Source organism: Miniopterus natalensis, chromosome 12, assembly GCF_054644295.1.
Source record: "Miniopterus natalensis isolate mMinNat1 chromosome 12, mMinNat1.hap1, whole genome shotgun sequence".
NCBI lineage: Eukaryota > Metazoa > Chordata > Mammalia > Chiroptera > Miniopteridae > Miniopterus > Miniopterus natalensis.
This window is the reverse complement of record NC_142092.1, coordinates 6,770,693-6,786,179: the sequence shown is the minus strand read 5'-3', so window position 1 is coordinate 6,786,179 and position 15,487 is coordinate 6,770,693. Positions and strand designations below refer to the sequence as shown.

At 53.6% G+C, this 15,487-nt stretch overlaps 2 protein-coding genes across 2 annotated transcripts in view; one reads left to right on the top strand and one right to left on the bottom strand.

Annotated features, from left to right (window-relative positions):
- The window catches only part of LOC107527258 (putative serine protease 47), a 51,196-nt gene extending 44,783 nt beyond the window's left edge, over positions 1 to 6,413 (bottom strand). The window contains exon 1 of the mRNA XM_087822535.1: positions 6,383 to 6,413. The gene's annotated coding sequence lies outside the window, so the exon portion shown is untranslated. The remainder of the gene's footprint in view (positions 1 to 6,382) is intronic.
- Positions 6,414 to 10,167: 3,754 nt separating this feature from the next.
- On the top strand, positions 10,168 to 14,319 carry LOC107544210 (NUT family member 2G-like). The gene is made up of 6 exons (XM_087823146.1): positions 10,168 to 10,637; positions 10,998 to 11,126; positions 11,584 to 11,767; positions 12,201 to 12,446; positions 12,842 to 12,958; positions 13,423 to 14,319. The coding sequence occupies exons 1-6, from the start codon at positions 10,168 to 10,170 to the stop codon at positions 14,317 to 14,319; spliced, it is 2,043 nt and encodes a 680-aa protein (XP_087679272.1).
- Positions 14,320 to 15,487: the final 1,168 nt, after the last annotated feature.

Below are 15,487 nucleotides of genomic sequence, written 5' to 3'. Positions count from 1 at the left end.
AAAACTTCCCTAACTTGGTCAAGGAAAAAGTCACACAAGTTGAGGAGGCACAGAGAGTCCCAAGCAAGAAGAAATCAAAGAGGCCCACGCCCAGACACATCATAATTAAAATGCCAAAAATTCAAGACAAAGAGAGAATATCAAAGGCAACAGGAGAAAAGCAATCTGTTACCTACAAAGGAACTCCCATAAGGCTATCAGCTGACTTCTTATCAGAAACTCTGCAGGCCAGGAGGGAATGGCATGAAGTATTCAAGGTAATGCAAAACAAGGATCTGAAACCAAGACTACTCTACCCAGCAAGGCTATCTTTCAAAAGAGATGTTGAAATAAAGAGCTTCCCAAAAAAAAACAAACAAAACAAAAACGGCTAAAAGAGTTTACCACCACCAAACCATTATTGCAGGAAATGCTATAGGGACTGCTATAATTAGAAGTAGAAATAGAAGCAGTGCAAGAATGCTAAAGGGACTGCTATAATAAGAAGAAATCGAGAAACATAGGCATAAAGAATTAAAATGGCAATAAATAAGGACCTATCAATAATAACCTTAAGGACTTTAAGGGAGAGATCAACAGCAATACAGTCCTTGTTGTGGACTTGACCCCACTGACTTCACTGGATAGATCTTCCAGACAAAAAATTAACAGTGACTAAATGGCACACTAGATCAGATGGGTTTAATTAATATTTATAGAACATTTCATCCCAAAGCTGTGGAATATACATTCCTCTCACGTACATATGGGTCATTCTCAAAGACAGACCACATGTTAGTGAAATCATATCAACCATCTGAGATCATAAGGGCCTTAAATTAGAAATCAGCTACAGTAAAAACACCCAAAAACATTCAAACACATGGAGGCTGAATAGCATGTTATTAAACAATGAATGAGTTACCAATAACATCAAGAAAGAAATCAAAAACTTCCTGGAAAAACATGAAAATGAACACACAACAACCCAAAATCTATGGGACACAGCAAAAGCAGTCCTAAGAGGGAAGTTCACAGCACTGCAGACCAATCGCAAAAGGCAAGAAAAAAATTTTTTTTTAAAAATATATCTTTATTGATTTCAGAGAGAGGGAAGAAGAGGGAGAGAGAGAGATAGAAACACCAATGATGAGAGAGTCATTGATCGAGCCCGCAACCCAGGCATGTGCCCTGACCGGGAATCGAACCCCGATTGCCTGGATCCTAAGTCGACGCTCAACCGCTGAGCCACGCCCAGCCAGGCTGGGCAAGAAAAATTTTTAGTAAACTATCTACAATTTAAAGAATTAGAAAGCTCCCCTGTGAATCTGTCTGGATCAGGGCTTTTGTTTGCTGGGAGTTTTTTATTACTGATTTGATTTCATCAGTTGTTATTGGGCTATTCAGGTTTTCTGATTCTTCCTGATTCACTTTTACATGATCTCACTCATATGTGGAATTTAATCAACAAAATAGACTGAAGAACAAGATAGATCCAGGGACATAGAAGCATGGAAAAGACTGATGAATCTCAGTGGGAAGGTGAAGGTGGGGAAGTTGGTGGGAGTAGATTAATTAAGGAACTTATTGCATATGGGTTCTATGCATAACCCATGGACACAGACAATAGTGTGGAGACATGCAGGGGGATGGATGCGGCGTAGAGGGGATCAATGCGGAAAATAGGGGGAAATCTCTAATACTTTCAACAATAAAGATAAATTTTTAAAAACTAAAATAAAAAATAAATAAATATAAAAGCTGGCCTATTATTCATTTCATGTGCAGCTCAGAGACCACGGCAGCCAGCTCTGATTTTTCTCTTATTTGGAAATGACTGGGAAGAAAAAAGAAGCCAGATTTATATATGGGACTAAAGTATTCTCCAGACTTCTCCTCTGTTACGTCTGTGAAATAAAGGACATGTCAGTTAATAACTGGCCTTACATGACAAACATAATTTTCTAGAGTCAAGCTGCACCAATAATTTTTGCAGAGATTTTAATCCTCCTAGAAAGAAAGTCTATTAATTTACTTAACTATCCTGTGTGGTTCTAGGATAAAATATGTTAAAAACAGGAGGTGGTGCTCCAGAGGACCTGGGTGGAAGAATAGAAGCTTTAGAAATACTTGACAAGGCCTGGCCGTCGTAGCTCAGTGGTTGAGCATCGATCTATGATCCAGGTGATAGTGGTTCAATTCCTGATCAGGGCAGATGCCTGGGTTGCGGGCTTGATCCCCAGTTGGGGTCACGCAGGAGGCAGCCAATCAATGACTCTCTCATCACTGATGTTTCTATCTCTTTCTCTCCCTCTCCCTCCTTCTCTTTGAAATCAATATAGATATATTTAAAAAAACTAAAAAAAAAAAAAAAACGTGACTCAGCACCTATTCATTGTCATTCAAGTGCCCAAACTGTAAAGAACTGATTAAAACAAAACAAAACAAAGAAGCCTGCTAGGTTGTTGTAAGGCATACAGACATTGTATAATAATATCATCAAAGTCTAGTGACTTATGGAAAAATAAAATCAAGTGATGATCCCACAAATGAAAAATATTAGTTTTAAATTGGATATTTTCAGAAGATATACATATAAAATGTTAAACTCATTAGACTTTCACCAACTAGACCCCATGTCAAGGGTGTCGTTGCCAACCAGCCGTACTCTAGAAGGGCCACAATACCTGTAGCTGTCCAGCTGAATCTTAGCGAGTTTGCCTGCAGGATCACTTGGCCAACTGATCTCCTGTCCAGGAAGCTCCAAGACTTCCTGACTGCTGACTGTCACACCAGTAACACGCCTGTGAAGGTTCTGCTCCGCAGGGCTATCCGTCTACCAGGCCCACCTACCTAGGGTCCCTGATGCCAGGACCATACAAATGCTAAAGAAGTATCCATCTGCCTAAGGAAAAGACACCCCTGAACCCATCTGCATGAAGAGGGGCCAGAAATCACCAACATTTGCGGCAATTCTTTGGCCCTAAAAATGTGAACCGACCTGATTAAGAGCAATGCAATGATTTACAATGACCAGGGTTCATGCACACATACAAGGGCCCACAGCCCCAGATGCCTCGCTCACAATTCACATAGAGCCTCCCATACAGATGCCCACCGATGCCTGGGAATTCTTTCACTAGTGGTGTGCTGGTGAATGCTCAATAACCCTGCCAGTGGGCTGCAGGGAACACTCTGTGTGGTGTGTACCTGGTACAAATATTCCCAGCATGACTCATTTCAAGCACCTACCTGAAGTCACTGAACACAGAGCCCAGGAGAGAGGTGTGCCATCAACAATCCCGGGCTAGGATGAGCTAATGACAGTGCACCCATCCCTTTTCATATGATATGTGCACACAATACGCTTATACACTGAGTAGGACCCTCAATTCCCACCCCAGGCAGAGAACCTAAAAGGAATATATATATGAACATACACAAATATTTCTACCCTCACCTTCACTGAATATACACACTGACCACCTCTTACTACCTAAATGTTTACCAACAAAACCCTAATTACTCTGTGTACTCACATGCTACACCTACAGCTATATATACACATACAACATGGGCCTGAATACAAACATGTGCAACAAACATACCACCCAGATGTACACACTGATACCTACCCAGGCAGACTCTCTAAAACCTCCAAGGACACAACTGTCTCCTGTGCCACCCAAAAACATCCACAGGCAATCCCCCAGCCCTACAATATGCATTCTCCATGATTCCTGAATGTGGGCGCATGCACAGGCGTGTACACACACACACACACACACACACACAACCTATAGTCTCGTTTCCCAAACACACAAAGTGAACTCTCACATTCCCTAGAATACACAGCCCATCAAAAGCTCTAGTAACTCAAATACATACACAGTCACAAACAACCTATATTTATCAAATACATATAAGTCCACCTCACACACACTGAGAAGACACATACAAGCAACACCACCTAATTCTGCAAGCACTACATTCTGGAACAGACACAAAGAGGACCCAAAGCCTCCTGATACACTCACAAATCCCAAATACACACACCCACAGGACACTCATGAATATACACCACACACGCTCAGATACAGGCAAAACACAAAAACACTGTCAATCTCTAAACTCTAATATGCATACACAATTCTCACACACCCATGCAAACACACACACATGCAAATATTCCTAGCCCCTGAATATAGCAATCCCTCAAACACTATTCATTATGCCACCTTCCAGAATACAACCTCCTCTCCTCTCCCAACATATGACACCATATATATATATATATATATATATACATACACACACACACATTTTTTTCTACCCTCATCCTGAATATATAGGCAGACCACCTCTTACTACCTACTACCAAACACTCTAGTATTCTCCAAAGAAATAAAATATACTTTAAATATGCCTAACAACCATATATACCTGATGAAAAAACTGACAATCCATGCACCTGGTGATAATATACACACAAACCAGTATACATGCACAAGACACATAGAAACATCTCCAGCAAACCACCTATGAAACAACTTCCAAATACCAGATTACCGCTAGGTAATGAGTCAGCTCTCACATCCACAAATGCTAACAAATAACCACATCAAACCATTTCCCATACATACAGATATAATTCTCCCACTCCCCTGTATAAACACAGAAACCCATCTCTCCATCAGATACACACATACTCACTTCCCAAAATATGTAAGCCTTAGAGGCCCCTATTAAAAAATACAAACATGTAGCTCCAGCAAATATTCCTCCAAACAGCCACAGCCCTCAAATACACACACAAACTCAACACACACACAACACTCCACAAGCCCCAAACATACCCCCCAGTACACAACAAATATGCAAATATATCATCCTATACCCTATGTCCCAAATATACATGTAATGCCACACTACCTGCACATACATAACCCCACACTCCCAAATTCTCACACAGAATTAACTCTTCCATCTTGCAGAATACACAGTCACAAGCACACCACATCAAATCATACAAACACTACCCAACACCAACATATATAACACCCATCTGTCCTGTAAAATAGTCATAGATTTGCCCTCAGCAAATGAAACAGGCACAGGCAGCTGCTGAAAACCACAAAAAGACATATACAGCATGGAATACAACACAGCTGTAAAGAAGAAGGTTCTTGTACCCTTTGGGACAGTATGGATGGACCTGGAGAAAATTATGCTAAATGACATAAGCCAAGCAGAGAAAGACAAACATCACATCATCTCACTTATATGTGGAATCCAAAGAACTTAATAAACTGATGAACAGAATAGATTCAATGACATAGAAGCATAGATCAGACTGAGGAATGTGGGGGGGTGGGGTGGAGGGGAAGAGAGTAACCATAGAATTTATATGCATCTAAGCACAACCCAAGGACATGGACAATGGTGGGGAGAGGGACTGGAGAGGGGGATGGGACGGGGTGGAAAGGGGCATTGGGGAGATAAAGGGACAGTTGTAATATTTTAAATAAAAATTTAAAAATTAAATTAAATTAAAAAGAAATACACATAACCATACAACATGCCCTGCATACACAATGATCCTTCTACATTCCCCAAATACAAAACAAACAGGTCACAGGCCTGAGCTAATGAGCACAAGCACGTTTCCTAACACTGCCCTCGGCAAATGCAGAGAATCCTTCATAGGCTACTAGAGAAATCCCCGAATTCACAGGAGGGGACACAGGTGAGTGTGCCCCCACCCCTCCCAACACCAAGGACCAACACCGACCCGCCAGCCCCCGAGGACACAGGCGCCCCCTCGACGCGCTCCAGCTCAGCCTCGCCCCGCACCCCGGGAACACGGGTGCGACCCCGAACCACAGACCCGCTGACAGACGAGCCCACGCATCTGAGGGCACATCTCGGACGCCCACCGAGCGGGAACTAGCCCCGCCCCGCGCTCGCAGCGCCCTGTGGGACAGCAGCCCGTCCCCGGGTCAGCGGGTCGCTCTGTGGGTGACGAGCCGCAGCCCGAAGGCACCTGCCGGCTGTGTCCCCGGAGGCGGCGTCGGGCAGCTGCGGGGACGCGCCCGTTTCCTCTCGCGTCCGACGCCGGAGCCGCTGCCTGCTGAGCGCAGGGCGGTTTTCAAATTCGGAAGAAATGCCAGGAGCTGCGCTCAGGCAGAACGTAGGGGACACCGGACTGCCCGCAGGTGCCCGGCTCGCAGGCCCCGTCAGCCCCGCGGCGCCCCGCAGGCCCCGCCCCGCCCCCCGCACAGCCAGGGGCCCGCGGGGCCAGTTCCCGGGGTCACCTGAACACAGACCCGGCACAAACAGCCCACAGGGCGAACAACAGCGAAGGGGGGACGCCTGAGGGGTGAAGAGCCCGCGCGCCCCTCACCTCCATGGTCACCTAACGGACTCCGCAGGCCTCCATGCCAGGCCCGGCGCCCGGAGCCCCGCGGGGCCAGGACAGCCGTTGGGACCCTAGGTGCGCGCAAGCGCATGCGCACCAACCACAGCCAACCGCCGCAACGGACGCTGGGAGCCGTTTCAGGACGGAGCCCCGCCCCCAGGGGGCGTGCCCCTGCGTCCTGGCGCGAGGCGCCCTGGGAAGGCCCAGGCGCCCCTGCCGGAGAGGAGAGAGGTGCAGGGGGCGGGCGCCTGGGAAGCTTCGAGGGCAGGTCCTGGTCCTCCGGAGCCTCCCTGACTCTCCGTCGTGCAAACCAGCGAGCGTGCAGCGAGCTCCTGCGATTTCAGAATTGCAAACGCGCAACCCGCGCACTCAGCTGCCGCCCTCCCGGGTCTGGGAGGGGCGCGCCCAGAGCCCATGCCCTGCGCCGGGCGAGCGCCCCAGGCCCTCCGCGCTGCCTGTCCCTGGTGTCTAAGGAGGGGGCCTTCCTCCCGGCGAGTCTGGGGGTTCCACCACACAGTTCTGGCCAAGAACTTTAGACCCGGGAAACACTCGAGAGAGACTGCGCCTCACTCCGTTCCTGGAGGTTTTCCAGGCGCACTCGCTGTGCGGGAGTGTTTGCCTGGGTGCATTTATTTAGGACGGGCGGCTTTTCAGTAAATGCTGATTCACAGGTGTTTCCATCGCAGAGCTGTGCTTATGACACTTGACAGCCTGGCCAGTTTCCAGCGACATAGCCCGTAGCACGGGAACAATTTCTCCCTCCCCTCCCTCCTTTTTCATATTATATTGCAGAATTGCAGATGGCAATGGAACATGTATATGTAGTAGCAGAATCAGCTCCCTGACCTGAGTTTGTCATACGTTCCAAGGAAACAGAAATCATCTGACCCTCTTCCTGGTCATTTGCAAAAGGAGAAAGCGGTGGGAGAAAGACTCATCACTGCATTTTCCATTTTGCAGTTTGTGAACTATGCAAAGTCATTATTTCTATAAAACGTTACATTAAAATCATTCAAAAGGTAAAAATATTAAACACTGAACAGCATAATACTGAGAAGCAGAAAGCAGTGATTCTGGTCTTGCCGTGCAGGCTACTGGCGCTGCCCTGATGGACCGGAGCAAAGGGCATCGTTGGTGAGGCTGGGCCGGCTGCAGCCTGCAGAGCCCCAGCGCTGGAGGGCACCTGGGGCACAGACCTGATTCCTTAAGAAGGACGTGCCCACAGCACCCAACATGCTGGGTCTGCGGACTGGGTCCCCTGCGGCCATAAGTTCCCATTATTTCCTCAGGAGTATGTTCTGAATTTTGTCCAGAAAGTGGAGCCTGTGCTGAGGTAAGCAGAGAGCCACGTAGGAAGCAGGTGGAGGGGCCCAAATCTAGGTGAATGGATCAAGAACTGAAATAAAGTCACATTGAGTAAAGCCTTTGTGCTGTGAATCTAAAAACACCAGTATAGCCCGGTTGATGTGGCTCAGCGCTTGAGCATCGACCTAGGATCCAGGAGATGGAGGTTCAATTTCCCGGTCAGGGCACATGCCCCGGATGTGGGCTCGATCCCCAGTGGGGGGGTACAGGAGGCAGCCGATCAATGACTCTCTCATCATTGGTGTTTCCATCTCTCTCTCTCCCTCTCCCGTCCTCTCTCTGAAATCAAAGTATATTTTTAAAAAAATAAAATTAAATAAAACTAAAACCACCACTGTGTAAATTGCCTAAAGAGACACAGCAATCCTATAGCCACGTAAAATCTGAAAGGAACTGCTGGTTCTTGCCTACCTGCCAGACCCTCCATGGAATGTCTCCCCTCCCACCCCCACCCAGGCCCACCTGCCCCTGCCCCTCCCCCGCTGTAGAATGTCTGGGGTCCTACATTCTGCTGTTTAAATCCAAACCCTTCCCTCCACTGGATGCTGAGCATCTGTTGGAGCAGGTCACTCTCTGGGTCCTGTGCTAGCATTTTCTCTTTGTGGAGGCTCCTAGGCAGCGGTGGCCAGCGCCTGAGCCTGTGGGGATGGCTTCAGTAGGAGGTAAGCCTATAGATTGAGGGGGGCAGTGATTTAAAAACTGAAACTGTCCCTCAAAACTTGGAATTAAAAGGTGACACTTCCGCTGGGGGAACACGGTTGGAACTGAAGTAGGGCAAGGAGACACCACTGGGCTTCCAAGGACCTGTCACCCAGGGAGGCTGGGAGCCAGTGGAAACCTGTGACAGCCCTGGACAGGAGGGCTCCTCAGAGGTGGATAGGGGTGACTCCGGAGAAATTCCTGGGTGTGGAGAAGGGGCGGCAGCAGGCACATGGATTCTTTCTAGAAGGGAGACAAGCCACTTGGACATGTGTGTGTGGAGGGAGTGGTGGGCTCTGTCGTGGTGGTGGCACAGGGAGGGTCACAGGAAAGCCTAGTCCTCTGTGCTGTTCTTCAGGCTCCTGGAGCTTGCCCCACCATCTCTCTCTAAGGGATGCGAGCTGAGTGTGCTAGAGCCAATGGGGGCAGTGAGAAGAGGGGTCTTAGCCAGAAAGTTGTCCAGTGGGGCGGTCCGTGGCCAAGTCTACAATGAAATGACCTCCCCGAGGGCTGGGCTGGAAGGCCCTCCACCGGCTGCAGCCCAGGGCTCCTCCACTGCCTCCAGCCCAGAGCTCACTTCTCAGCCCAGGGAGCTGCTGCTTGTCTCGGATTCCACAGGGGCAGGGCAGCGGGTAACTTCCACCAACATGGGGCTCGGTGCCCCCGAGTTGTCCCCAATTGTTCCCGCATTGTGGCAGCTCAGTTCTTCAGACCCACTTCCCCTTGTCGTGTATCTCAGGGCGCACCCCCTGCCGGGCCTTTTACCTTTGAGACGAGGGCTCTGCCCATAGTCCAGGTCCTGCTTCAGGGACACAAAACGGATGTGGAGCGTGGTTGGTTTCCCTTGGAAGGTCGGTGAAGGCGGTTCCCTTTTGAAAGGGGGCGAGGGGAGTAGCACAGAGGCAGGAAGGTGCTCCCCTGTGTCCTTAGTGAATGTCCAAGGACGCCTGTCCTGAGCAATTAGGGGCATGTGGTGTGTAGCTTGTTCCCCTGGACATTGAGTGCCTCTGAGCGGGGATGTGTCCAGACACCTACAATCCTCAAAGGCCCTTTGGGAGCCTAGAACTAACCTTGGACAAGGTCGCTACCGCTAGTGTAGGGTTGTTTCCCATAGGGTGGATTTCTGCCCAGTGCCATGTCTTGGGCGACAGTCTCTGAGGCTGGCAGGGCCGGGTGCCCGGGAGTCCTTAGGGAGGCTCTCAGTCAGCGCTGGCTGGGCTGATCCTTCTCACAGACAGTGGTCAGGGACCAGGCTCTCCAGGGGCACAATTCTCACCTGGAGGTCAGAGCATGACAGTGACTGGAGGATATTTGCCAGTTCCACAGTTTGCCCCATCCAAATGGCCCTCGTGTTGAGACTCACTGCTCTGATTCCCGGTGGCTAAAGGGGACCCAGAGCGCCTCAGTCCCGTTGGCTGGCTGTCCTGCTCCATTCACCCATCCCCTTTGTCTCAACAGCATCTGCAGTGTGGGGAGCGGATGTGCCCCTGAACCCTGGCGCCTCCACCACTCCTTTCACAGCACAGGCCTTTCCTGCGCCCAGTGCTGGCCCTGCACACAGGCCATCTTGGGAGCAGCATCTGCAGTTACTCACGACCCTGTCGTTCCCTCCTGGCCACCCCTCGGTGCTGCCGGCTTTGCCCAGGACACCTCTCGTGGCAGGAGACGCTGGTCAAGGCCCGGTTGGGACTGGAACCTGCAACATCATGGACCAGGTCAGGTCAGAAGGGGGCCGACCACCGAACCCCCAGACTCAGATCATTGTCCTGAGTCAGGCCCCCCTCGACTGGAATGTTCCAGGGGCCCACTGTGAGGGTGCTGTGTGTCCTGCACCCCTCTTCTTGGAGGCCTCTGCGGTGGAAACCATTATGCCCACGTCGACTTTTGGGGCCACCTACGCCAGCGAGGGAGGCTGGCTTCCCAGCCTTCCAGCTCAAGCTCCACCACCAGCTGCCCAGCTGGCCCCCATCGTGACCTCGATGAACCCTGGGGCACGGCCACATGGGGCTTCCAGGGAAGGTGGCCAGGGCACCTCCTGGCCCAAGGCCTCGCCAGATGACTCCTGCAACCCCAAGAGTGTGTACGTGAACTTCCGACGTTGGCAGTGCTTCAAGGCCCTGGCCCGGGAGCACCTTCCCCAGAGTCCTGATGTGGAAGCTCTTTCCTGCTTTCTCATGTGAGTGCCCTGGGCAGGGCGCAGGGCTCACCTGGAGCTCTCACCTCAACGAGGAACGTGGGAGGGGCGTGCAGGCTGGCTGACCCCGGGATACTGGCAGGAAGGTCTGTGGGTGGTGTCCCAGCTATAGGGTGGGAGTGGACGGTCAGCCTCGAGTCCAGGTTCATGGCTGGCGCGAATGTGAGGCAGGAACCACAGTAGCCGGGACGGGTTGTCTTTCACACACAGACGCCTCCCCCTCCCCGGCCAGCGCTCAGTCATGCTGGGAGGGCTGAGGACATGTGCTCCTCAGAGCTGGGGTGGTCAGGCGGGTGGAGGGCAGGCTGTAGCCCCAGACTGACCCTGAGGCATTACACACAGCCCAGAGCTCCGGTCCCTGTCCCGCCTGAAGCCCACCATGGCGCTGGAGGAGGGAATGTGGCGGGCCGTGCACGCGTGGCAGGGCAAAAGCAACTTTGACAGGAGGATCTATCACGAGATGGCAGACAAGTGAGTCAGGGGCCTTGTTCCCAACAGCTGTGGGGAGGGGAGCTGACTGCAGTGGGTGGTGGGCCCACTGCAGGGCAGGGTCCAGCTGTGATGATGCTCCTCAGAGAGGGTGTTGGGCAGAGGGCTGGCGGCCAGCACACCGTCCTCCCAGCCCAGAGGCCCTTCTCTCCTCTGGAAGGCTCTCCCTCACCTTCAGAGCGCAGGTGCTTCTGTCCTACCTCCCCCGCGAGCTCCACCCTCCTCTGATCTTGACCCTTCTTTGGCTGGACATGAAGGCCCAAGATAGGCTGGGGCGAAGGTGCCCAGCCCAGTGCCCCGCCAGCCCGCCTCCTGCGTCCTCGGTGGCCCGGCCCTGACAGCCCCAAGGCCCTGGCTCTCCCCTCCCTCCATCAGCTGTTGCCTGCGCTGCGCCCCGGCGGCCTCCGTCTCAGCTCAGCCCGTGCCCCTCACCCCCCAGGTTCATGGAGTTCGAGGCGCAGGAGGAAATGCGGTTTCAGAAGTTGCAGTTAAAGAAGGGGGCACAGGGACAGCCTCCTCCAGCCCCACTGAGACCTGATCCTCGGGGGCCCCGAGCCCCAGTGGTGGGCCCACAGCCAGGTACACCAGCAGGATCCCCCAGGACCCCTGGCCAAAGCAACAGGGCCTAGGGCAGGCCCTTGTCCCACCACATCAGTTCTTTTCCTTCAAGGGGCTCTGGTCTTTCAACTGAAACAGCCCTGAGAGCCAGAGCCTTAGCCGCCCTTTGTCACATGGGGTCTGGACCTGGTCAATTTTCTTAACCCCTCTCCCACCTCCCTGTCAGAGGACCCAACAGAAAGTCTGCTGAGAGGCGGGCTGGGTGGGGGGCCCCTTGGAGAATCGGTGGCTCCACATGTCCTCACACAGGACTCTCTTGGATGCTCCCCTGGGCCCTGTCCCCTCACACGGTCACACAGCTTCAGGTGGTCCTGACCCAGCCACACTCATGTTAATGCCCCCAAACACTGCCCTCACCATCGAGTGCTCAGGAGGTGGAAGCCTTATCCCCTCACCCCCCTCCTCTTCCCTCTCTGCCCAGCTCCCACTCCCAGGAAGGCTGCACCCACGGCCCAGCGAGCCCGCACACCCCAGTGGCCCCAAGAAACCGAGTCACCCGATGGGATCCCCCCCGCGGCCGTGCAGGAGTACATGGACCTCATGGACGAGCTGCTGGGGCTGGGCCACTCAGCCGCAGGGGAGCCAGGTGGAGAATGGGAGGATGGAGGAAAGGACCTGCTGCCGGACAAGGGTCTCCTGAGCTACCTGGACCAGCTGTGCTGCCAGCAAGACTTCGTTGCCGAGGTGGGCTGGCTCTGAGCTCTGGGGTCTATAGGATTCCGGAGGGTGGACTCCAGCACCCAGGGCCTGAGGTCTCTTCTTTGTCCCTGAGCTTGGTGCCTGAGTGTGTGTGTGTCTGTGTGCGCATGTGTGTGTGTTGTATGTGTGCTCTGTGTGGTGTGTGCTATCTGTGTGTATGTGGTTGTGCCCTTGTCTTTGCATGTACATGGGTGTGTGTGTCTGCCTGTGTGGTGTCTCTATGTGTGTCTGTGCGTGGCTGATGACTGTGACAGAGTAAAACACCCACTGTGTGCAGGAGGATGGGGTGGGTCTTTGCTTTCTCGCTTGTCCTCCAGGTCCTGCTGACTCACAGGTTACTCCCTGCCAAGGGTGCTCACTGCCTCTTCCTTCTGTCTCAGGTGGATGAGGTCATTCACCTCGGATTCGTAAAACAATTGCTTTCCCCAGACACGCGGCAGGATCCCCTGGCCCTAGCTGGGGAGTTGGATCGGGAGGAAGGACTGACTCCTTCCCAGGTGAGCCAGGGGAGGTGGGACCCCAGGTGAGTTTGAGGAAAGGACAGGCCCTAGGTGAGGGAGGGATGCCAGGTAGTTCAGGGGTGGGGGGACCCCAGGGAGCACCCAGGTAAACCAAGGCAGGGAGCAACCCAGAACAGGGCCCACTGGACTCTGTCAACCCCACCCTGCCTGTAGGCACGGCCCGCTGAGAGGCCAGCCCTGGGGTGGGTGCAGTGCAAGACCACAAGAGGAGGGGACTATGGAGAGAAGAGAGTGACAGGAAAGAGAGGGTGGGAAGGAAGGGGAGGGAAGGACACTCAGCTGGGAATATGGCCCAGGGGATGGCAGGAGAGCCACATGTCTGTTTTGTATTTGAATCACAGTGGCGCCCCCTTCCCCCCAATCCCACTGTCCCATCACCCACACTCCTCCTCCTCGCACACCTGTGTGCAGAGCCAGTCACTGTCCCTCTCTTCCCCCAGCTGCTAGAGAAGCGACTCCTGGCCTCGGAGGAGCAGGAGGGTGGGCAGGCACCCCCGAGTCACGGCGCTCCCCTGTTGGACTCAAGTCCTTCTGAGTCTGCAGCTGGCCAATATGCCCAGAGGCGTGACCATGGCCCCCAGCTCGGGGTCAGTGACAAAGCCTGCCCACCAGACACTGACTTCAAGGACCGTCAAAGTCACTGCCGAGCAGAGGCCCACCTGTCCAGGCCCAAGGCGTTTGCTGTCTCTTCAGGACGTCAGGAGTACCCACCACTCTTTGCTCGAGGCACCCCCTCTCCTCCCCAGGGTCACGGGCAGGCTTACTCTGGACTGGGACCCAGGGACGCCTCCATTCCCAGAGACACCTCGCTTGTTGCCGAGACTCTGGGGCCAGAGGGCAGGTCCAGTGCGGATGAGGAGGACCTCCCCAGCCTGGCCTTCCTCTGGGCCTCTCCTAAGAGCCTGCTGCCCTGTCAGCTCTCTCTGAGTCCTGTCCCTGCCTCGGGCCCTGTGCGCCCTGGAGGTCGGGGGCCCCGGGGAGCTGCCCAGTCCCAGTTCTGTCAGACACTAGGGCTCACGCGAGCTTCACCTCCAGCTTCCAAGCCCGGGAAGCGCGCTCTGGCTGGAAGCCCAGCCCGTGCTGAGAAGACCCCCCTGCCAGGGGCCTACCTCGGGGTCTGCGGGAGGCCAACAGTGGCTTTGGGGCTGGTTGGCCCCTCACAGCCTCAAAAGAGAAAGTGTGACGAGTCTGTCACAGGGAGCTGGAGGAAGCGGCACTGCAGCCAGTATGGAGCAGTGGGGAGTCCCTCCCTCTGCCAGCCCGTGGAGGATCCCAGACTAGATGTGACCTGGCTGTCCCCCAGAGGAGTCAAGGGCTCCTTCTCATCCCAGGGCTGATCCTGGCTGTTCTACTGACATGGGAGGGTGGGAGGCAGGGAGGGAGGGAAGGCCGGTTAGGGTGGGGGTGGGCCTGGGGGTGGGGGTAGGGGCGACACCTTTGGGAGATTGTGTATCTGTTATGAATAAAGATGGATTGTGTGAAAATGCTCTAAGGGCCTCTGTCTCCATACTCGGGTCTGTGCTGCTCCCTGGAGAGGGGACCTGAGAGGAAGGAAGGATGTGGGAGGTCATGGGTGCTATGGGTGCCCCTTGAACCTTCAGTCCATTCTTCCAGATTGACAGGGACTCCTTCCCACTGCTCCTGGGGGTGCACAGCTGTCTAATCCCCAGGGATCCCACTGTCAGTTCTGCTCCCAACGCTGGCCTGAGGCCGGAGGCTTGAGGCCTGAAAGGAGCGGAAAAGGCTTGACCTCAGAAGACAGGCTGTCTACCTCTGGGCCTCCTGGCAGGAGAAGCATCCTCTAGTGTCAGTGGGGTGATTGAAGTGGAGGGGGTGGAGGGGTGAGGCCGGAACAAGGAAGTTGCAAGAGAGAAATGGTGACACTCCTGTTCAAGGTGGGTACACGGGAAATGACAGTGGGTGTGGAGGTTCCCAAGTCCCTTTCGAGATTTCTGTGGGGTGGAATCTTGTCCAACTGAAGGAGTAGGACCCATCTGCTGTGGCTGGGGGACTGGGCTCAGGGACCACAGTCTTCAAGGACACCCCACAACTACTGTATCTTCCCTCCCAACCATGGCTGGACCCTTGAGGGAATAGATGCTGCGCAGATTTACAATCGCCTGGGAAACTTTTCCTAACACACTGTGGCCCAGTTTCACCCGCACAACCAGCAGGGGCAGTGGGGCCCAGCTGTGTGTGGGCCCAGGGCAGGTGGGAGCTGGAGGTCCAGGCTGAGGCAGGGGTCCCCAGTCACCTTGCTCTGGGCACTGGTGGAGACCTCACAATCAGAGCAGAGTGCTCGATCCGGAGGTAGGAGTGAGATGAGCAAACAGTGCGGGACAGGAGCTGAAGCAGGAAGGGGACCCCTGTCTGCAGAGCTGCCTTGTCCCAGCTCTGCTCCCACGTGGCCATGCCCTGCCCTCACCCCCTTGCCTCCCGGCCAGGGCCTCTTCCCCAAGTTTAAGCTGTTGCCTTGCCTCGGCTCTGGGTGGGTGGGACAGCTGA

Excerpts from the sequence above, each read along its gene's own strand:
- LOC107544210 (XM_087823146.1), top strand. The coding sequence starts at position 10,168 with ATGGACCAGGTCAGGTCAGAAGGGGGCCGACCACCGAACCCCCAGACT. Across the intron at positions 11,127-11,583 it reads TATCACGAGATGGCAGACAA|GTTCATGGAGTTCGAGGCGC; the intron begins GTGAGTCAGGGG and ends CTCACCCCCCAG. Across the intron at positions 12,959-13,422 it reads AAGGACTGACTCCTTCCCAG|CTGCTAGAGAAGCGACTCCT; the intron begins GTGAGCCAGGGG and ends CTCTTCCCCCAG.